At 38.8% G+C, this 22,424-nt stretch overlaps 1 protein-coding gene across 6 annotated transcripts in view; it reads left to right on the top strand.

Moving 5' to 3' along the window:
- The window catches only part of ULK4 (unc-51 like kinase 4), a 386,569-nt gene that overhangs the window by 89,753 nt on the left and 274,392 nt on the right, over positions 1 to 22,424 (top strand). For all 6 annotated transcript variants that reach the window (XR_013994883.1, XR_013994884.1, XM_081072450.1 and 3 more), the window contains 2 exons: positions 2,872 to 3,054; positions 10,835 to 10,962. Coding sequence is in view for 4 of the 6 variants with exons in the window: in XM_081072450.1 (XP_080928576.1) it covers positions 2,872 to 3,054; positions 10,835 to 10,962 (311 nt within the window). In the remaining 2 variants the exon portion in view is untranslated. The remainder of the gene's footprint in view (positions 1 to 2,871; positions 3,055 to 10,834; positions 10,963 to 22,424) is intronic.

The raw sequence follows: 22,424 nt of genomic DNA, 5'->3' as shown, positions 1-22,424 counted from the left end.
CTTTCACTTTCAGAACCAGCATTGTTTTTTAGTGAATTTATTTTATTCCTGTTTTCAGATATTAGCTGCCAATTTTCTACTGAAACTTGCACAATTTGGGTTTTAGACTTGAAGAACCCTGCTTTCATAGCTTACAAACTTACCCATCTATATGTAAGAAAGTAGAGACTGAAATGTTATTGGAAAGGTGTTCAAAGTAGAGTTTACATCATCAAATTTCATTCTGATATGGCTATTTGTAAACGAATACAAATTCCTGGTCTATGTTTGAAATGGAGTCAATGATGAATATTTTTCCAGCTTTATTGGGGTATAACCGACATGTAACATTGTGTAAGTTTAGGGTGTACCGCATGTTGATTTGATACTTATGTATTGCAGAATAATGACCACCATGGCATGTTAGCTACCACCTCCATCATATCATATAACTACTACTTCTCTTTCGTGGAGAAACATTTCAGATCTATTCTCTTAGCAACTTTCAGGTATATAGTACAATATTATTAACATTCTTAGGGATAGAAAATATAATTTTTCCTGAGACATTCAAGAAAATGAAAATATTTTTCACAGTCTTTATCTTTTCTCTCCCTCCTACCTCTTTTTCTTTTGACATCATAATATTTCTAACTATCTTATCCTTAATCTTTTCATTATTAGTCAAGGTTATAAATTTGTTTCAAATATAAATCAGGAAGAAGGTTATATGGCATTAATTATAATGACTGTTTTTGTGAAACTCTTTCTGGCTTATGTTTATTTCTCTCTTTGGAGTCTCCCATGTACACAAAGAATATGACCATCCCTCTCTTTTGCCTAAAACTTTTGAGGTTTTCCCATTGCTTATGGCATAAAATTCAAAGGTCCTAGCTTGGTAGACCACCTCTGCCTCCAGCCTACTTTTCTAGATGGACCATGTTTTCCTCTTTCCTACTCTCTGCCTCTTCTTTCACCCAAAGTATGTTCTATTATAATTGCATCAGACAATGGATGCAGTGCTCTACATCTAGAACATGCTCTTCATCCTTATGTCTCTATGCGAGTACCCTGTATTTGTTTTCTTCTCTCTGGGTAGAATTTTCTTATTTTCCCACCTATCCATTTCCCACTTACCTTCAGAAACTAGCTCAATATTATCTTACTTATGGAGCTGTTGTTGACTTGCTTTTCCTGCCTTTCCAAGCATGATTACTGAGCCTGCTTCTATTACACTTCTTAAATTCTATTAGTTTATTCATTACAGGTTTTTAAATGTGTTTTTTATTTTTCAATTACACTTGACATACAACATTATATTAGTTACAGGTGTACAACACAGCAATTAGACATTTATATAACTTATGAAGTGATCACCCGATAAATCGAGTACCCATCTGACACCATATATAGTTATTACAACATTAGTGACTATCTTCCTTATGCTATATTTTATATCCTCATGACTAGTTTGTAACTACCAATTTGTACTTCTTAATCCCGTCACCTTTTTCACTCACTGCCCCCCCAACCTCTCTCCAATCTGGCAACCATCAAAATAATCTCTGTATCTATAAGTCTGTTTCTGTTTTGTTTGTTCATTTATTTTATCCTTTAGATTCCACATATAAGTGAAATCATATGGCATTTGTCTTTCTTTGTCTGATTTACTCCACTCAGCATAATACCCTCCAGGTCCATCCATGCTGCTGCAGATGGCAAGCACCCATTCCCTTCCATGGCCGAGCAATATTGCACTATGTATTCGAGTATGTACCACCATCTCTTTATCCATTTTTCCATCGATGGACACCCAGGCTGCCTCCATATCTTGGCCATTGTAAACAATGCCGCAATGAACATATGATGCATACGTCCCCTCAAAATAGTGTTTTTGGGTTTCTTTGGATAAATACCCAGAAGTGGGATTTCTGGGTCCCTCTTTGTCACTTGTTATAGTTTTAAAGTCTGTTTTGTCTGGTATAAGTATTCTACCCCAGCTTTTTGTTGTTGTTGTTCTGTTTTCATGAAATATCTTTTTCCATTCTATTACTTTCAGTCTATGTGTATTTTGATCTGAAGTGAGTCTCTTGTAGGCAGCATATTTGTAAGGGTTTTGTTTCCTTTTCCATTCAGCCACCCGGTGTTTTATGATTGGAGCATTTAATCCATTTCCATTAAAAGTAATTGTTGATAGGTAGTTATTGTCATTTTATTATTCATATTTTTGATCTTTTTCTTCTTCTTAAAGAAGTCCCTTTAACATTTCTTAATTACAAGTTTTATCTCTAATAGTCTGTGAGCAATTTGGAAAAGCTCAGGGGTCTGACTATCTGATTTGGATTTCTGTTTTGCCTATGTCTTTGGGAAAATTACCTAAATATTTTATGCGTTAGTTTTACAAGCTATAAAATGGTTAATAATAATAATACCTTTGTTATATGTTGGGAGAATTAAATGAGATAGTCTTCGTATATTCTCAGAGAGTGTTCTTTACGCACTAACCAGTAAGCGTGAGATATTTACTTTAATGACTATTTGTTCAGCCTTTAGCTTAGTTTCTGCCCAAAGAGAGCACTTAATGATGCTTGTTACTTAAAGGGAACTTTTCTGTATAGACTTATGAGTCAGTGTATCATTTTAGCTCCTCATTTACATGATCATTATTATAAGAGTCTTCAATGTATTAAAACAACTTTTTAGTTTTCATTAGCAGCTGGGTTGTTGTTTTATTTTTAAATGTGCTGAAGGTTTCCAACTTAGGCCAAAATAAGCAATGAAGGAGTGAGGAAAGTGCCTTTTCCCTCTTTACCCAGAGGCGTGTGTTACCTTTCTGGGGCCTGGTTAATGTACCTGGCGTTGACTGATGGATCTGTCCTTCCGTCTCGGCAGGCCTTGTGCAGAATCACTCGCCATTCTCCTGCCGCCTTCCAGAACGTTATTGAGAAGGTGGGACTGAACTCAGTGATGAAATCCCTGGCCTCTGCCATCTGCAAAGTGCAGCAGTCCATGTTGACCTTATTCACTGCTCTGCTGTCCTGTGGGGCTCATCTTCAGAGACTGATCCAAGAAAAGGTTTGACATCAATTTCACCTGTTCCTCTACTTTAAAAATTGTTTTCTTCTGGAGTGTTAGTAGTTCAACAAGTAATATCATCTTTATAGAATTTACTTTTTATCTCCAGGGGCCTTTGTGAACTTTGCCAAACCGATGTATCATAGGTCATTCCTCTGTAGATGTTACAGGAGTCTTTTAGTGATTAAAATAGAAATCCAGTAAATGGCTCTGCCTCCTTGTCCCATTTTAATGATGAAAAGTTAGGAAATGAGTCCTTCCTATGTGCTAATATTTCTTATGCCTCCTCCTGCTCCTCAGCGCCCATCTCTTTTCCCATATCCTTTTCCTGCCTTGGGGTTGGACAGGGGCCGGGTGGGGGGCCCTTTCTATTCTGACTCCTTTTTATTCCTTTCCTTACCTAATACCTTGCCACTGCAAATCACCTTTAGAGCTCCCTTTCTCCTGTTTTCACTTAGCTCCCTTCTAATCCTTTGCCATTCCTTTATTTTATGTACGGTAGAGTTTGTAAGTATTAAAATCACATCACAAAACTATAGCTATAAAGAAGTCTCTGTAGGATCACTTTCCTCAAAGTGTCTTCTCTAGTTCTTGCTAAAGAGTGATTCTGGCCCAGAGCACTGCATCATGGGAGTGTGTTGGCCATGCAGACCCTCAGGCCCCACCCCAGACCTGCTGAATCAGGACTGACATATTCAGGAGATCTCTAGGTGACTGTTTGAACTTTATGGTTTGAGAAGCCCTGCCCTAGAATATGTATGTGCAGTGAGGTGTTAACAAGTCAAAAAAGTGCACCATGGTTATATAAATATATTTATGTATGAAAAGAGTGAGTTAAAGTTAAAGAGATATTTTCAATTCAACAGATTTTCCCATTTTTTCATATGCTCATGTATATTATGAATTTTCATGAGGCAAATGTAGTGTACAGTGTTTTTTAAACTCATTGGACCAATTATCCTTTTTTGGATGGGAGATACCTGTCAAATTGGAGCTTTGCAGAACACGGTGAAGGTAACGATAAGTGCAGAATGGATCCACTGAAATAAGTGTTTGTCCTCGTTCTTCTGCATTGAATGCAACATGTTAAATTTTGAGTTTTATACTCAGTTAAAATTTCAATAATTATGATGATTAATGCTCAGGTTCACATATTAAACTTGATCTGTGAAAGTCAAACTAGAAAGTCATGTCTTGTCTTTAATTAGTCTGATTTAGATTCCGCTAAGAAATTTGAGCCTCAGAGAACGTATTCTTTCCGTCAGTTTGTATTTCTAATTATTGCTACTAAAATTTTCAAGTCATTAGTGTTATTATATTAGTAAAAGTGCCACTTGAGTAGTTTTACTGTGTAAATTGTGATAATAGAGGCTGAGAGTTTTAGCACAGGCATGGATTGATTTAGTTTCAGATAGGCTGTTTCACAAAGCTAGTAAAATATCTTTGTGATTCCGCTTCCCTGAGGTGTGAGAGATGTTGGGGAGATCCGGGAAAAGAAAGAAGGCAGCCAAGCTGTGCAGAGGCTGCAGGGAAGAAGGGCCATGGATAGAAGCTGGGAAGTAGGAAGAAGAACAGATCCTGTACGGTGGAGATACTGGCCTTCCTTTGGGGTTTTGACACAGTGGTCTCTTTTATTTTTACTTAATGGAAAGTGCATGTATTTCTCTATATATGTGTGTTTTAGGGGCAGGTTGACTAATCTTATGATTGCTAAGTTGAAGTGGTCTCAAGTGTTGGATCATTGATAGAGGTAGAATGAGTGGAATAAGAAGGGACCCAGGAATAAGAGCAGTTTTACCGCTTCCTGTTGGGCAGAGAGAAAGAACTGCACATGTTCTTTTTGGGGAATGGATGCCTGTATATCCTGGTATTTTTTTTAATTTAAATGCTGTCCCCCAAAGAGGTCCACGCCATTGTTTTTAAAATAAAAGAAATGACTATTCACTGCAGAAAATTTAGAATAACCTAAAGAAGAAAACAAAATCAACTGTAATCTCACTACCCAGAGATCGTTGCTGTTAACATGGTGGTTTATCTCATTTTAGTCTTTTGTCTGTGTGTCTGTGTATTTTGTGCACACATTTATAAAGTGAAGATCAAAATGTGTGTCATTCAGTATTCCCCAAGAATACCACTAGTGAACTGTTTGGCTCGCATGTTTTGGTTGGTACTCACTCCAATGCAGCGAACTTCCTGTTACATACACTTTTGTGCTCACCTCTAATAGAGTACACAGGTGTTATCCGCATTTAGAAGGCTCTGCATAAATAATGCTAGATTGTTCTCTAGAAAGGTAGGTGATGAGAGTACCATTTACTTGTAATTTCACCAGCAGTCATTAAGACAAACGCTATAGTTCTCTTATAATAAAACCAACCTAGAGTTGAGGATTATTCACAGCATACTTCCTGTTTTTGTCGTTATTTGCAGTTAATGATTCTCCATTTGAAGTACATAACTACAGCCGTGTTTGCATCCCCAAGTAGATCAATTAGACTGTATTATTCCTTCTGAATCATGCTCAGGAGGGAATGTTTAGTTCGCACTCTCGCCTACGTCAGCTATGTGGGTATGCCCACACACAGCAGCCGTGTTCATCACTGGTGCTTGATTTATGTTATGTCACCATCTACAGAAGGCTCTGCTTGCTCACAGATGTGCTAAATGGCAGAAGATGCCTTTATCCAAAACAAGTGTTGGTTCCATATACTGCGATGTGAAAAGTGAGTGTTCACGGCCATGGTGACAAGGGACTTGAGTTAAAATGATGTGTTCTGTGTGTTCTGGTCATTGGAGAAACTGAGCAAAACAAAAAGTGACACACTGTTTTCCCATGGCCGCTCACCCGCCAACACTTCACATGGTACTGTTGAACCCTTGGTAGAGGGTACTTTAGATGTACTGTTGCACCCCCTATTCACAGTTCAGGGGCTTGAATGACTGTGAACAAGAGGCATCGGGAGGCCTGCCCAGGTGTAAGAAAGAACCTTGTAAGTTAGGTGTGTGCTTAGGTACTGTGCTATGCCCTAGGAGCTGTTTTGTTTGTTCGTTAAATTCCTGGTTTACTCTGCGGTTTTATTCTGCTGGGTCTTCCAAGCTGTTAATGTGTCCTGAAATGTTTGCTCTTCGTGGTCTGAGGCTGGAGGAGTCCAAGCTTTCATACATGTGTACCCTGCTGTGTTATTGGGATGAAGGAGATTGGATGAGGTCATTTTCCTCACTGAGGTAGTATCTAGAAACTTTAGCTGGTGTGAATTCATTTTGATCAGATTATGTTTACAACCTTTATGAATTTAGGGTTTACATGGTTACTACAGAAAATCTAGAAAACATGGAATACAGAGTACTGAAAGAAAATGCTTACCTTCCTAAGATAATCTCTTTTTTTTTTAATTAAATTTATTGGGGTGACAATTGTTAGTAAATTTACATAGATTTCAGGTGTACAATTCTGTATTACATCGTCTATAAATCCCATTGTGTGTTCACCACCCAGAGTCAGTTCTCCTTCCATCACCATATATTTGATCCCCTTTACCCTCATAAGATAATCTCTTTACAATTTTTGATACATACCTTTCAGATTCATATTTGTTCTGCATATGTATGTGCAAATACACATACAGTCAGGTATCCCTTCCTCTCCCCTTCCCCCTGTGGCTGCCGCACACACGTGCTGTTAGAATCTTTGTACAGAAATTGGATCAATTGTGTATTGTTTGGTAATCTATATTTTTCCTACTCAGTGATGTCTTTATAACTGTTATGAATTTTATGTTTGAATAAGCTAAGGCCAAGTAATGAAAATAAGTGTGGCAGAATAGTATGTCATTCTAAACCTACAGTGACATACACACACACATGCACTACACGTATATATACACAAATATGTATGTACATATATACACGTATATTTATAAAGGCATATAGGGAGAAAGGGAGAAGTCTATGAATATTACACTAAACTAGACAACTGCTTTGTAAAGAAATCACTGGTGTGGGTTTAAAAAAAAAAACACAACAAAAAACCTTACCTTAAAAACTCAGTGCCAGATTCTTGATGTTAGGAAATCAGAAGCATATAAAACTCCCGGAACCCCACTCTGCTGCATTTCAATTAGTTGAGCTTAAAAAACTCACATCAACTTGATTAAGGTACATAGATTAAAACATCTGCCTCAGTCTTTTTTTTTTCCCTGAGGTTTGTGACTTTGAATGTATTTCGAAGCTGGAGAATCAGTAATGCATACTTTGGGGGGGGGTCACCTAATGATTTAAACATTAATTTTTAAAGCCATACCATATTTCACAGGTTAGTTTTTCATGCTCACTGGTGAGACGGTTTCCTTCTGAGTGTTATTGACTAGAGATACTGCCTTTCAAAGTTTTTGCTTATTAATTTTGACAATAGCTGCTGTCCGTCCATTTTTATATTAGCGGTCTAGTTTGGGGCCGTTGCTTCAGGTTTAGCATTTTGACAAAGTAGCACAACAGTGATTAATAATAAACGAGAAGCTGCAGATCTCTGTTATTTGTAAGCACTATGGAAGATCACTATGATATTTCATGCCTGTAGAATTTTAAAAAATCTGAATGCTAAGTCTGCTAAGGGTTTTTTCCTTACAAGTCACTAGGCACATTGACTCAAAGGTTGCAAATGCAGCATTTAAAATACGGTGGTTAATTTATGCATATTAATCAGATTATGAGTTCATATTGTGATATTTTTAGTGTGTCTACATTAATAAATGTATTCTGTTAGAGACATTTTACTCAGATGCTGGGCTGAACTTCTTTAAGGAAAGTGTAATCTAAAAACATTTTTAGATTTAATCAGTACATTTTCCATTTCCATCAATATTAAACAGGAAAATTGTGTCAGTATAGTTATCCACATGATTTCTCACTGTTTTTCCTTGAGGCTGTTAGCAACTGATAGCCAGGCTGTACTCATTGATTTTCATCGGTGACAGTTGATTGAAGCAGATCAATTTTATTGCTTCAGGTTTCCAAGAGATAATTTTGAAGTTCTCTATCTCATCATCGTTTTTTTTTATTCATCTAATAATTTCGTCTTTCTGATCTGTATTAGAGGGATAGTTCATCCTTTTGCTTAATTTTGATAACAATATTATTTTGTTTGTGATGGATGCTTCATAGATTTGGGCTCATTCCCACCATTTTGAATATTTCATCATATCATCTTTATGTTAGATAGATATGTTCATTCTGAAATCACTGCCAAGTAGCATTTGAATATTGGACATAAACACGTCGTGCTGGGATTTGGCTTACAGACTTAAACAGCTTCTGCTGTTTTCTCCACATGTAATATCTAGGTATGTTGAGCTGAATGGCAAGATGAATTTAAATCAATGCTGAACACATAGTGGATTGCACACTGAAGTGTCCTGAGGTCATGGTTGGTCCCCAAAGGTCATTTTGATGACTCATTGTCAATGCAAAGTCTTCGCCTGCAGTCTGTAATCTCCCCTTCTCAAGTCTTGTAAGATGAATACTGCTCTAGAGGGGTGCTGTGCCCATTACTTAAGATTAAATACGGAGCCCGAGGCCCTTAGTGGTAGGGTGTCAGTCAGTACTGCTCATTCAGTTTTTCTGAGGTGGATAAATGAGCATTTATTTAGGGCACAACATGCTTTTAGGCTTAGATCCAAAATTTTCTGTAACACACGCATTTAGGGACTTGGAGTTGTGGTGTTACAAACAAACCTCATATCCAGCATCTTTTATGTTTTGATACGTGCTATAGTTTATCTAGTTTGTTTCACTCAATCCTAAGCATATTATTTTAATTTTGTAAGATTCTTAGTCATGGCTTCATCTCAAGGGTTTCAGCAACTATTGAGAATATTTTATAAGTGAATCATAATCATAGTTGCTCTTGTAGAAGCTCACGGTAGCTGCATCTTGTAGCATAAATGGAAGAAAGCGAAGTTGAAGCCTGTTACTGTAATTCAAGAGACGTAGAATGGTACATTGAAATAAGGCAGCAATGGAGGTGGGGGTGTTTTCGCAGAAATTGGGGATCAATTGGTCATGGGAGGGAAGAGGAAGAAAGAGTCAAGGAAGGTGCTCCAATTTTGAAGCTTAGCTTTTGGATTGATGAACCTCAGAGCAGATCACCTTTTGGGTAGGCAGTGAGTTTAGTGTTGGATGTGTAATACAAAGAATTGCAACATACCCTTCACCCACATCTACCAAAGGTCACCATTTTACCCTATGTGCTTATGGTTCCTCTGACTTTCTGTCTCTCTCTTACCGTGTGTGTGTGTGTGTGTGTGTGTTCGTGTTCGTTCCTACCCATTTAAGAGGTTGCAGACCTGATGCTCCATTACCTTCAATTACTTCACTAAATAATCCCTAAAAATAAGCCATGGATTTAAAAATCTTGAAGTTAACATTTATTAGGCATTATTATTAGCTAACCTACAGACCTTATTCAGATTTTGCAGTTGTACCAGTAATGTTCTTTTATGTGGAACAAAACTTCCAAATCTTTAATTGCAGTTTGTGTCATGTCTCTTTAGTCTCCTATAACTAGAAGAGTTGAATGGCTTTTGAGTTATGTGCGTGTACTCGTATGTGTGTGGGGTTGTGTTGATGTGGGAAACAGATTCGTGATTGTCCTTGGACCACAGACTGTAAATTAGAATTGGGAGTTGATGGTGGAAAAATGGGCTTTCTACTATCTACATGCTGGAAAGGTGCAAGCAGATCTGTTACGCAGGACGTCTTGGTGTTGATTCTGTTTTGAATCAAAATGATGATGAAGTAGCTTGATGATTTGGTTGAGGAATCAGGTGAGAGTGATGCGTAGAGATATAGGGACATATCTCCATCCTTAAATAGAAGCATACACCGGACTGTGTCAATTCTTCCTGCCTGGCAATACAGCGCCCAATGTAAAAGGACTGTGGAATGGCAAAAAAATCCAGTTGCCTGGGATGCGGTGTCACTGCAAGGTGCTTGCCTCTGCTAAGGACTCTTGGGAACTTACATTCCTGCTGTCTGTAGCCATCTTGCTAACAGTACAGTTCCGTATTCCTGCCCCTTACATTCATTAACCGTGTGAGTGTGTGTGTGTGTGTGTGTGTGTGTGTGTGTGTCTGTGTGTGTGTCTGTATTTCTGTTTTTGTATATCAATAGGCACCCGAAATGATGTACAGTCTCTCTCTGTTAGAAAATAACAGTAATACTTGTCAATACTTATTTCTCTGTGTTGTATTAGACCTTTAGTTAAAGAATGATGTAGGACTATAGGTTTTTCTTCTGTGTCGCATGTTGGGTATTTATGTCTGTAGTACCTCAGGTGTGTACATTAGAGACGTGATCTCTGTATATACAGGTTTGCTCAGAGATCCATGTCTACACGCAGTCGTGACTGCCAGTTGTTCTAGTTATTTGTTGCCACACTTCCAGTTGTTTGGTTGCTGGGTTAAGAGGCAAGCAACTGGACTGGCCTGTTGTTGACTGGACTGGATTTGAATCCAACTTTGTGAATTTGGGCAAATTGCTTCACCTTTCAAGATTCAGTTTCCTTTTTAAAACGGGGGTAATACTGTCAACACTTTATGACTCGTTTTTCAGGTTTAAATGAAGTAATACATATTAAAAACTTAGTACGGAGTCTGGCGCAAAATCAGAACGCAGAAATGGTAGTCGGTGTTATTTTATTCCTTGCTGTCTGTTTGGTTATTGTAATCTATTCGTCCATGACTTATTTCATGTTTTCTCAACACGTTTTTAATGTCTTCCACAGGATTTTGTCTCTACAATTATCCGTTTACTTGACAGCCCCTCCACTGCCATTCGAGCAAAAGCCTTCCTGGTTCTTTTGTATATTTTGATTCATAACCATGAGATGTTGCTGCTCAGCTGCCAGTCAAGGTATGACTTTCTCTGGTGATTTCATCAATGACTTCAATTTGGTGCCTGTTTTATTAGTTTCATTAGTAGTGTTGCTGGGGCTCTATGTAGCTGGTATTGAAACATTTTTTCCACTTATAGCCTCCGCTTGGAAACCCTGAAGACTTCAGAGAGGACCTGTGGAATGGAAGCTGGGTGGTGGGGAACACCTGGAGTTTTCCAGGCCTGAGGACAATCCAAGGAAGGGTGTACGAGTTGATTCTGGTTTGTGTCTTGGGGAGGTATTTTTGACTGAGTTTTCATTACTGCAGCATTCCGGAATGGGTAGGGGAAAGCCCAGAGGGGCTGCCTGGTAAAGTAGAGGAAGGAGCAGGGCAGGGAGCAGGGGTCTCTGGACTGGTCTAGGCTCGCGGATCTCTCACTCTCTGGCTGTCACCGCCCAGAAGCTGTCCCAGATGCACCTTAGGTTCCCTTTACGCTCTGATGCTTCCTGAGTAACATCTTCTGAAAACCCAGAGGAACCTTGAAAAATACGGTTTAATGTCCATTTTTCAACCTAGCTTTTTACTTATTGTAGAATATCGAGGAGAGCCTGGCCTTGTTGAACTTGATCGAGATTAGGGATTGGCAAACTTTTTCTTGTAAACAGCTAGAGAGTAAGTGTTTTAGGATTTGTGGATCAAGAGACAAAATTGTGGGTATTATGTAGGTTTTTATTTAACAAGAGAGAAAACACGTTTTCATATATTAAGTTGGTGCAAAAGTAATTGCGGCTTTTGCCATTTTAACCTTTTAAACCGCAATTACTTTTGCACCAACCTAATATATTTTATTGAAATAAAAAATATACTACTAATAATTGAGTAGTTTTTTTCTTTTTGTAATACAGGTCTACTAATGAGAAGAATAGAATCTTTTTTGGGGGGAAGAGATCACATTTTGCTTAATTAGGGGTCAAAGTTAGTTTCTCCATCATCAAATCCATTACCAGTGTTCACGTCATTGCTGGTCTCTAATGCAGTTTTATGTTTCTTTTCTTTGAAAATATCTGTCACATAGATAGGTACTGCCACATGCCAATATCAGTTGAGGAGCATGTGACTTTAATTGAGCATATGCTTGCTTGGAAGATATTCGTAGGATTCTGTTAGATTCTTCCTTGATATTTGCGTTTCAGCATGTCTTACACTGCTCATTCATCACTTCCAAGTGAAGGTCATGTGGACGCTCCAAATAAGCCTCCTTTGTTTCTCATGTCCCAGGGATCACGTGAAGTTCAGTGTCTTGAAAACTGATTTCATGTCTTTTGTCTATTTTTTTGGTTGTTTTAGGTGGGAGGGTGAATCCTGTCCCTCGTAGTCTATTAGGGCTGGAAACAGAAGTTGCTCTTGGCTTTGCTGCCTCTCATCTCTCCTTGTATCCACCATTATTTTATACGCGGACAAATAATATAGTTTCTCAGCAGATGTTCTGCCATCATTTCTTGGATTCACAGTCTGGTCGTTATGTAGCGACTGGAGTGTCTCGTACATAGTATGAATCAACTTTTGTTTCTCCCCTGCTCAGACTCTTCTAATGACATCCTGTCATCCTGAAATAATACCCCTGCTGCTTACCATGCCCTTTTCTGCCCTTCCTCCTCTACTTCCTGCCCATTGCTTAGCCCTTGTCTTATACAGCTCTTCTTTGTGCTCACTCTATTCCTACCATAGTTTTTCTTGTTGCTTTTTAAAACAGTGAAACCTATGATAGTCACCTCAGGACTGTTCTCAGTTGCCATTCCCTGTGCCCATAATGGACTTCCCCCGGATGTTTGCGTGGCTGGCTTCCTCAGGTTATTTTGGTGTCGGTTCACTAAGGGTTACTTCTGAGAGCCACCCTAATCATTCCATGAAATACCCCTCGTAAACCCAACTCCAGAAACTCTACCTGGAAAGAACAACCCATATCAGACCATCAGAGCCGGGGCATAACACATTTGGTCCTCCCAGGAAATTGCTGTGATTTCATTCTCTGAATGAAAATTTAGAAACTTCAGTAGTGGTGGGAAGATGGTGGCCTAAACGCCTACTCTGACCCGGACTTGCACTCTGCTCTCCCTGGAGTAACACAATGAGAAGGATAAGTGTAGGAGGGTGGTCTGGAAGGTGAGGTAAGGGCGGGCCCCCGTTTTCCTTCGCTGTGTGGCAGAGGTGATGTCCTGTCTTCGAAGCCCAGCTGAATACCAGCTCATGGGGCTCCTGGAGGGTCCGAAATGCAGGTGCTTTCCATGTGCGGTTGTTGGGCCCAGTGCTCTGTTCCCGGGAGAGCTGGAATAGGACTACTGTGGGGGCCAGTCTGCCCGAGTCTGTGCATCTCAGGCAGATGACCTCATTTTCCTGTCCTTGAAGAGAACTGTTTCCTCTCACCACCTGCTTTGCCACACCCTGTCCTGATCAGGTGCTGAGTAGGGGAGGAAGTCATGAGTAAGCAGGCAGTTGTCATAGTCCATTGAGAGAGGCAAGAGCAGGCAGCTCTCACTGAGGCAGAACTAATGGAATAGACAGTTTTAAAAAACAAGTTACGAAAACTCTATGCGGAGGCAGGTTTCTGAAATTCAGCAGAAGAACTGAAAGAGAATTGCCTTTGTTGGGGGCGGCATTAGGGATTTGGAAGGCAGCAAGAAAGAACACATCAAACCATACAGAGCCGATTACAAAGGTGGAAAATTCATGTGAAAACAGTAGGAGAGGTGGAGTGTAGGTCCAGGAGACCTCACATGCCCAGTACCGGGGACCTCAGGAGGAGGAAGGGAACAGATGGAGGAGGATTTCTAATTGAAATGATAGCAGTCATCTCTGCTTCAACAGGTTCTCTTCTGATACTGTACTAACCTGTGAGTAAAGGAGTTAGAAAGTCCCCAAACCACAAGAGCAAAGTGGAAGGGAAAGATGGCCAAAGCAGAGGAGCATTGTTACGTGTCTTTTATTTTGGGAGGTGGAAAGCTGGCTAATGAATGTTTGCTAGTTTAGCAGAATGGAGATGGCTGAGATCCCTTATTGTCTGCAGGGTGAAAGGCCACAAGGAGACGTGATTACTGCTTGACAGCTCTGGAGAGGTTGGGAATTGGGGGTGTACCAGGTACTAAGAGGGAGATGAGACTCAAGATAGTAAGATCCTGGGGAATCTGCATGAGACTGATTCCCAGCTCTTATCCCTGACTGAACATTAGGAGAGGCCTCCTCTTCCACTGCAGCAGGAAACTTGAAATGTATTCTGGGTAGTGTGAATGGGAAAGGCCGCAGATGTGGGGTGTCAGACACACAAGAGGGAGATGAGGTGCCTCGTGAGAAATCAGGGGAGTGTATGAAAGCCTGTTTTCTCTGAAGGGTAAGGGCTTCAGCCCCCAGCCCCTACTTGACTTGCAGACTGTTGGCAGCCTGGCTTCCATACTATTGACCAGAGTTTGGAGATTCAGGGAAGATGACCGATCCCCAATAAAAGCCCCAGAAGGGCTGACATTTGGGTATCCCCTACTGCAGCTAGTGAGACTTTACCTAGTATTCCTGTACTGGAGCCCATCTGCCCCAAGCCCTATTCCTGCGCACATACCTTCCAACAACACTTTAGAGCATCATTTACAACTTAATTGCACAACCAAGAATCACTAGCTAGTTAAGGGGAGCCTCTAATGTGGGCACAGAAACCGGAACTTACCAATAGATCAAAGGGACTTGGCAGAAACAGGGACAGAGTTTTGAACAGGCAGTTCCTGGAAATGGGGTTGAGGATGGCCCTTAAATCTATGAGTAAATGCTTAATCTTCATGATGAGAGAATTTCACATTATTATTCCTCATTATAAAGGAAACCACACTGAGGTATCATTTATCACTCAACGCATTGGCAGTGTCTGAAAACGTAATCTCTTGGCGAGGCTGTGGAGAAGCTGGCACGCTCATACATTGCCGGTGGGAATGCAAAGTATTGTAAGTATTATGAAGAGGAATATGGCAATATCTAGAAAATTTTTTTACCATTGGCCCAGCCATCTCACTTCTAGAATACACTGTCCAAAGATCTGTTAGCCGACGAGTGAAATGGCACATGTACCAGGCATTATTTGTTACGGCAAAAGCCTGCACACAACTCAGATACCCATCAGCAGGAGACTGGCTGGAGAACTGTGGTCATCCTTGTGGTTTCCATTCCTGCCCTGACAAGTTGCCCCCAACTCAGTGGTTTAAGACAAGGCACATGTATTACTCTGACAGCCCCCACAGGACAGGAGTCAGGGCTCCGTGTAGCTGGACCCTCGGCTCACGTCTCACAGACTTGAAGGGCCGGTGTTGGCGGCTGCTGCAGCCTGCATCCGAGCTCACTGATTGTTGGCAGAATTCATTTCCTTGTGGCTGTAAGACGGAAGTCCCCATTCCCTTGCTGCTTTTTGGCTGGAGCTTGCTCTCAGCTTCTAGAAGGTGTCCCTCCTCTCCATTGGCAAGTTCCTGGAGCCAGGAGGAACTCTTCTTACACCTTGAATCCCCTCCATGCCCCCACACTGCAAATGTCTTTGACCCTTCTCTGCTGGCACCAGCCACCTAGAACTCCCCTTTTATAGGTTTCACCAGCTTGGGTTAGACTCCTGCAGATAATCTACATATATTATGGTTAATTGAATCGGGACTTGAATTACATCTTCAAACTCTCTTGACCTTACTAACTAGATTAATGTTTGAATAGCTAGGGGGGTGAGAATCTTGGGAGAGGGACATCTCTAGGGTCCTGCCAACTGTAATCCCCGTAGCAGAGGACTTTGCAGCTGTGCAAAGGAACCGGCAGAATCTGTGTACGAAGCCATGGCGGCTTTGCCAGGATCCATGACTATCCTGACAGAAGCACGGTGCACTGCCTTTTGTGTAAGGCAGGGGTGAAAACAAAACATTTATGCGTTTACGAATATTTCCAAAAGAAAGAATGGAAGTATAAATAAAAAAAAGAACAAAAATGATAATTTATAAAGGTAGGAAGAAAGTAAGAAGCAGGGCCAGGAATGAAAGGTATACTTCTCTGAATGTACCTATTTCATGATTTCAAGTTAAGAACCATATAAATGTTTTACATAATTAAAAATAACATTAAATCAAAACGACAAAAATAAAGCCATTTTTAAAAATTTAAAACAACCTGTGTACTATCAAGTGTGTGGCATAACTCCTTAGATAAGAAATATTACAGTGTTAAAGTCACAGTATTTGTCTGTATATTTCTATTGGGATATATATGAGGGGCAAACCCCATTAAGAAATTTTAAACTACATTGTGTTTTTGTTGTCAGTATAATTGTATTGCCATTTTGAAACTGTTGTATGTATTTATGTATAGGAAGAGAAAATTAGTAATTGTGCCAATTGCAATAGGAACCAAGATTTTCTGCATAAAAAACCCATACAATTATGAAATAAAAATTAAGTAAAATCCTGTTATCCTTAACTTGAATCAAAAGTATCGGAGTAAAACTCATGATTCTGATATTATATTATATTAATTTATGATTTTTTCTTTTTAAAGAAATTATGTATTTTAGTTTTATCTACTAAAAACCCAGTACTCAACTTTTAATCCCTAAATGCTATTTTCCACTAACAGAAACCATGGCCTCTTGTATAAATGGCCTCCAGGTCTCAGACACAGCTATGCATTCAGATAGGAGATGAACAAATTGAGTCTGAGACATGTCATTCCTGAAAGCAAGGAAGTTATGAGAAACTGCTGAGGTCCTGTTGAAAGAACACATTAACCAACTTGAAGGAGCTTCTACTGGCCCAAGATGGAATTTTGAGCATTAAAAGGAATAATGCAATATATTAAACTATCAATGCCAAAATTCTTGAGTTCATAATTGTATTTAACGAACAACCCTCATTAGGCAGTCACCTTTAGAAAATTGCAAGGGCATACAATCATTATCCTGAACATTATTCAATAAAGGGACAAAATTAGTATTTATCCAGTGTTTAACATATAGATTGTAATTCAGACTAATCAAATAGTTGATTAGGCCAAGTGTTTCTTTATGGAAGTTTTATAGCTAATAAATACAGGAGAAATGATGGAATTCGGAAATCTCCAATTTGCAACCCTAAACTCATGGATAGAATTAATTTTAAAAATAGCAATGAATATTTTTGATAAATCTTTGCATATATACTTTGACACTTTTCTAGAGTTAACTACCTAGAAGTGGAATTATTGGGTCTTATGGCAGATATTCAACTTTTTAAAACAATCGAGCTATTTTCCTAAATAGTTGTACTATTTTATATTCCAACCACGGTGTATGAGAATTCCAGTTTTTTCACATTCTCGCCAACTTAGTATGGTCATTCTTTTTAATTTTAGCTGTTCTTATACGTGTGTAGTTCTATCTCATTGTGGTTCTAATTTGCATTTCCCTAGTAACTTACAATTTAGAGCATCTTTTCATGTGCTTATTTGTCATCTTTATATCTTGCTGGTTTAAATATATGTTCAGTCTTCTGACCTTTTATCAAAATGGATTGTTTTTCTTAATGAGTTTTGAAGTGTTGGTGTTTTTTTTTTTAATATACAGGATACAAGGTTTTTTTTCTTAAAAATTTTTTTTTTCAATTATAGTTGACATTCAATATATTTTATATTAGTTTCAGGTGTACAGCACAATGGTTAGACATTTATATAATTTAAAAAGCGATCCTCCCAATCAGTCTAGTACTCACCTGTCACCATACATAGTTTGTACAATATTATTGACTATATTCCCTATGCTGTACTTTGCATTCTCATGACTGTTTTGTAACTACCGATTTGTATTTCTTAAGCCCATCACCTTTTTCACCCAGATCTCCAATCCTTCTCCCATTTGGCAAACATCAGTTTGTTCTCTGAGGATACAAGTTTTTTACGAGATAAGTGACTTGCAAATATTTTCTTTCCCTGTGGCTTTTCTATCCTCTAATGGTGTCTTTCAAAGAGCAGAAAGATCCAAATGTAAAAGGATAAACACATTGTGGCATATTTGTACAAGGGAATACTTAACAGTAAACATTTTTTAAGAATGGAATGGTTTATCCTACTTGTAAGCTAAACAGTGAAGCTGTCAGTTTCATAGATGCAGGCAGAAGACATGAGACTCCTGGGTCAGACACAAAGGACTTTATCACCCACAGCACAGCAGACAGCGTGAGGGTTGTGTTTGAATTGGCTCCTCTCAACTTCTAAGTCCCACAGTGGGGAGAGTAAGGTGGAGTCAGGCCCAAGTAGATGCTGTGCACAAAGGGAAGCAGTTGTGTCACTGAGGAGCCCCAGTATTAGAAACCCCCAGTTTTGTAAGGGGTGCTGGCCTAACCTTTACACCCAGAAAGAGACATTAGCTTTATAATCCTGGTAACGAAATAAATCTGCACTCCTGGAGGGAGACATTATATTTTCCAAAGTTATTTGCTATATAAACATCAGCAAAGATAGTTGGAAACAAAAACTGTCAGTATCTATTCACAAGATATGCAGAAATGCAAGAGACCCATGGAGAATTTTCTCCCGACATTATTGCTATGGTAATTCTTTGTTGAGTGTTTTAAGAAACTGCCAAACTCTTTTCCAGAGTGGCTGTACCATCTTACATCCCCACCAGCAAGGTATGAGTAATCCAATTTTTCTACATCCTTGACAGCATTTGGTATTTATTGCCATTTTATATTTTAGTCACTCTCATAGGTGTGTAGTGATAATGGGTGTGTAGTAATATCTCATTGTGGTTTAATTTGCATTAATTTGCATTTCCCTAATTACTAATGATGCATATCTTTTTATGTGCTTATTTTCCTTCTCTATATCCTCTTCAGCGAAATGTCTGTTCGTATCTTGCTTAATTTCAAATTTTTCTTGCATGTGAGTTTTGCGCATTCTTTACATATTTTAGGTGTGAGTCCACTGTTGGATATATGGTTTGCAAGTATTTTCTCCCAGTGTATAGCTTGTCTTTCCATCCTCTTATCAGAGTCTTCTGCAGAACAAAAGTTGTTAACTTTGATGAAGTCTTTTTTTATCAATGTTTCCTTTCATGCTTTCACTATCAAGTCTAAGAATTCTGTGAAGATCCCAAAGATTTCTGTTGTTTTTTCTAAAATTTTTATGTTTGTATGCTTTACATTTAAGTTTGTCATCCATTTTGAGTTAATTTCCATATAAACTGTGAGACTTAGGATATTTTGTTTTTCTTTATTTTGCCTGTGCATATCTAATTGTTTAGCACTATTTGAAAAGGCTGTCTTTCCTATAGTAAATTACTTTTGCTTCTTGTCAAAAATCAGTTGGGCATATTTGTGTGGGTCTACTTCTGGGTTCTGGGTTCTGTTCCATTCATCTGTGTATCTGTCCTCCACCCATGCTATTCTGTCATGATTACGGTAGCTACAGAGTAAGCCTTAATATTGGGTAGAGTGATTCCTTCCATTTTATTCTTTTCCTGTCTAGATTGTTTTAGCTATTTTAGGGCCTGTATGCTTTTGCATATAAGTTTTAGAATAAGCTTGCCAAAACTTTGGTGAGATTTTGATAGCAATTGCCTTAAACCAATGTGTCACGTTAGGGAGAGTTGACATATTTACTACGTTGCCATCCAATCTGTGAACATGATCTGTCTCTCCATTTATTTAGGTCTTTTTAGCTTTCTTTTCCTAGAATTTTGTAATTTTCAGTAGACAGGTTCTGTACATGTTTTGTTAGTTGTATGCCTTATATTTACTTTTGGGGGGAGCAATTGTATGTATAATTTTATTGTATGTATAATTTTATTGTATGTGTAAAATTAAAACATGGTATTGTTTTAATTTTAGTTCCCACATGTTAATTGTTAGTATATAGAAATATGTACTAACCATGTATTGATTTTTGTATTTTAAAACCTTGCTGAACTCACTTATTCATTCTTGGTGCTTTTTGTAGATTCCGGGAGATTTTCTACATAACAATCATGTAAATAAGCACAGTTTTATTTTTTCTTTTCTAATTTGTGTGCCCCCCTTTTGTTTTTGCTTTATTGAAGTGGCTAGAACTTCCAGTACTGGGATGAAGGAGAGTGGTGAGAGTGGATGTCCTCTCTCTCTCTGATCTTAGAGGAAGAGTAATGTTTTCTGCTACGTATCATTTTAGCTCTATTTTTTTGTAGATATTCTTTTTCAACTGGAGGAAGGTCCTCTTTCTTTCCATCTTCTATTCACAGTTTGCTGACTTTTTCCCCCCTTTAATCATGGATGAGTGTTGCATTTTGTCAAGTGCTTTTTCTGCACCAATTAACATGACAGTATGTTTTTTTCTTTTTTTACAACCTGTTGCATTACATTAATTGTAATGCATCTTTAGTGTGGATTTCTTGTTTTCCTATTTTGAGTTTGCCAGATTCTTGAATCCGGATAGTTTGCCTATTAGGAGACTCTGTGTCTTTACTTCATTCGGTGTCATTAAGACTTGTTGTTGATAGATAATGATGGAGGTCCAGCTCGTCACTGGACCCCACTGACACTAACCTGATGGGGAATCAGATTACTGCCTGGTCCTGCTCGTTGGGGAATGGTAGATCAGATGTCTTCCTGCTCAGACATGCTGACACTATCCCTACAGGGAAATTGCAGAGTGGTTTGCTTTGACTAGGCGGAGAATGAAGGCTCAGCTGCCTGCTCCATGTCAAGGGCACTACCCCTGCAGGGGAATGAAGTCAATGCTTCCTGCTTGTGCTGAGGAGATAATGGCAAATTAGCTTTCTGTTCGCCCTTACTCACACCCAGCCAGGGAATTGGAGTGGTCATCTACTTCCTTGATTGGCTCCATCAAAACTGTGGAGAAGGAAGAGGTGGAGGGTTGTAAGTGGTCCTCCTTTGGTATTTCACCAGATTAGGGCAGCTATTGCCAAAGAAGTTTTCTGTTAGACCATCTTTTTACTGGTTCTGTGGCGAGGCGAAACAGGCTTTTGTTTTTGGGCGGGGACAGCTGTGGGTTGGAGGCTTCTGTAGCACTCTTTACTAAATATACATATGAAAGGTACTAAGGAACCCTAAGAGAGTCACTGCCATGTTGTTCTTCAAGGCCTCCATTCTCTTAAAGAAAGTAGTCCCCGTTCTTCTCCCCATCTTTCACAGTCTTCCTATGTTTGTTTTTAGATTATGTCCAGAGATATTTAGTTATAAGACGGAGGACCTGGGAGGATTGGGTCTACTCTGTCTTGGCAGAACTGGAAATCCAAAGTCACTTGTAAACATTGCTTGTGGAAACGTGAATTGCTCCAACATTTTGCAAAGTAACTTAGAAACATCCATGACTTTCAATAATACCTATCACTTTGGATCTAATAGGCCTGCATTTGGTTTTTGGCTGTTAGAAATAGAGGTATGAATTGTTCCTATGCATGAGGGTGTCCAATGTAGCATTGTTTCTAGTGGTCAGTACCTGGAAATACAGTTAATGTCCATTGGTATTGAAATACTTCAATAAATGATGGTATAGCTATGATATAGTAGGTGATTCATTTTATTAACTTGGAGAGATGTTCATTATATATAGATAAGTGAAAAAGTGAAAGGGCAATTATATTAATCATGAAGTTATTTTATAAAACAAATAAAAATGGCAAAACTCTTCTATTTGTGTGTATTTGTATAACGTTGTTTTTTTTTTAAAATATGGAACGCTTCATGAATTTGCGTGTCATCCTTGCGCAGGGGCCATGCTAATCTTCTCTGTATCATTCCAATTTTACTATATGTGCTGCCGAAGCTAGCACTGTGTAACATTTTCTTAACAAAAATACATGGGAGGATAATAAATCTAGTTATCTGAGGAGGGTGGGATAGGGATGTTGTTTGTTATCTTTATTCATTTTTATTTTTAGATTTCTTATAAAAGCATGTTTCACTCTTGTAAATAAGAAAAAAATATAACGAAGCAAAAGAACAATAGGCACCAGTTGATTTTGGAGGATTAGATCTATCAGTGATCAAGTTTTTTGCACTTTGTAGATTCAATGTAGCAATACGGATTACGGCCAGAAATACATAGGCAGCCAGTGCAGACTATGGAAAGATGGCTGCCGTTTGTTCCTTTGTGCTTTGCAGCCCATGTGTTACGTTTGCATGCATATAAAACACAAAGTTGAATATAAAGGTATGAATATAAAGGCTTCAGGCCAGAGAGATGTTAAAATTCTCTGTGATGAGTTTATATGGAAAAATGTTCTCCATTCCCTACCTGTCCCTTGAAATGCCCTTAGCCCCTGGAGTTCTGAGCTCACCATGATGCTTCCGTCTGCCTGGGAACTGAAGCATCACATCTGGAGCCCATGACAACCTTTGCTACATTAGGTAGATAATTTTTCCTGCTTATCACCATCACCATCAGCCTTCTATGGATTAAATTTCAGCACATTTTTTATGATGTTGGCTCTCAAATCTTTCTAGCGTGACAGGCAGTGAAATC

Source organism: Rhinolophus hipposideros, assembly GCF_964194185.1.
Source record: "Rhinolophus hipposideros genome assembly, chromosome: 14".
In the NCBI taxonomy this organism is placed as follows: Eukaryota; Metazoa; Chordata; class Mammalia; order Chiroptera; family Rhinolophidae; genus Rhinolophus; species Rhinolophus hipposideros.
The sequence above is the reverse complement of the archived record's forward strand: the minus strand, read 5'-3'. Positions and strand labels throughout refer to the sequence as shown.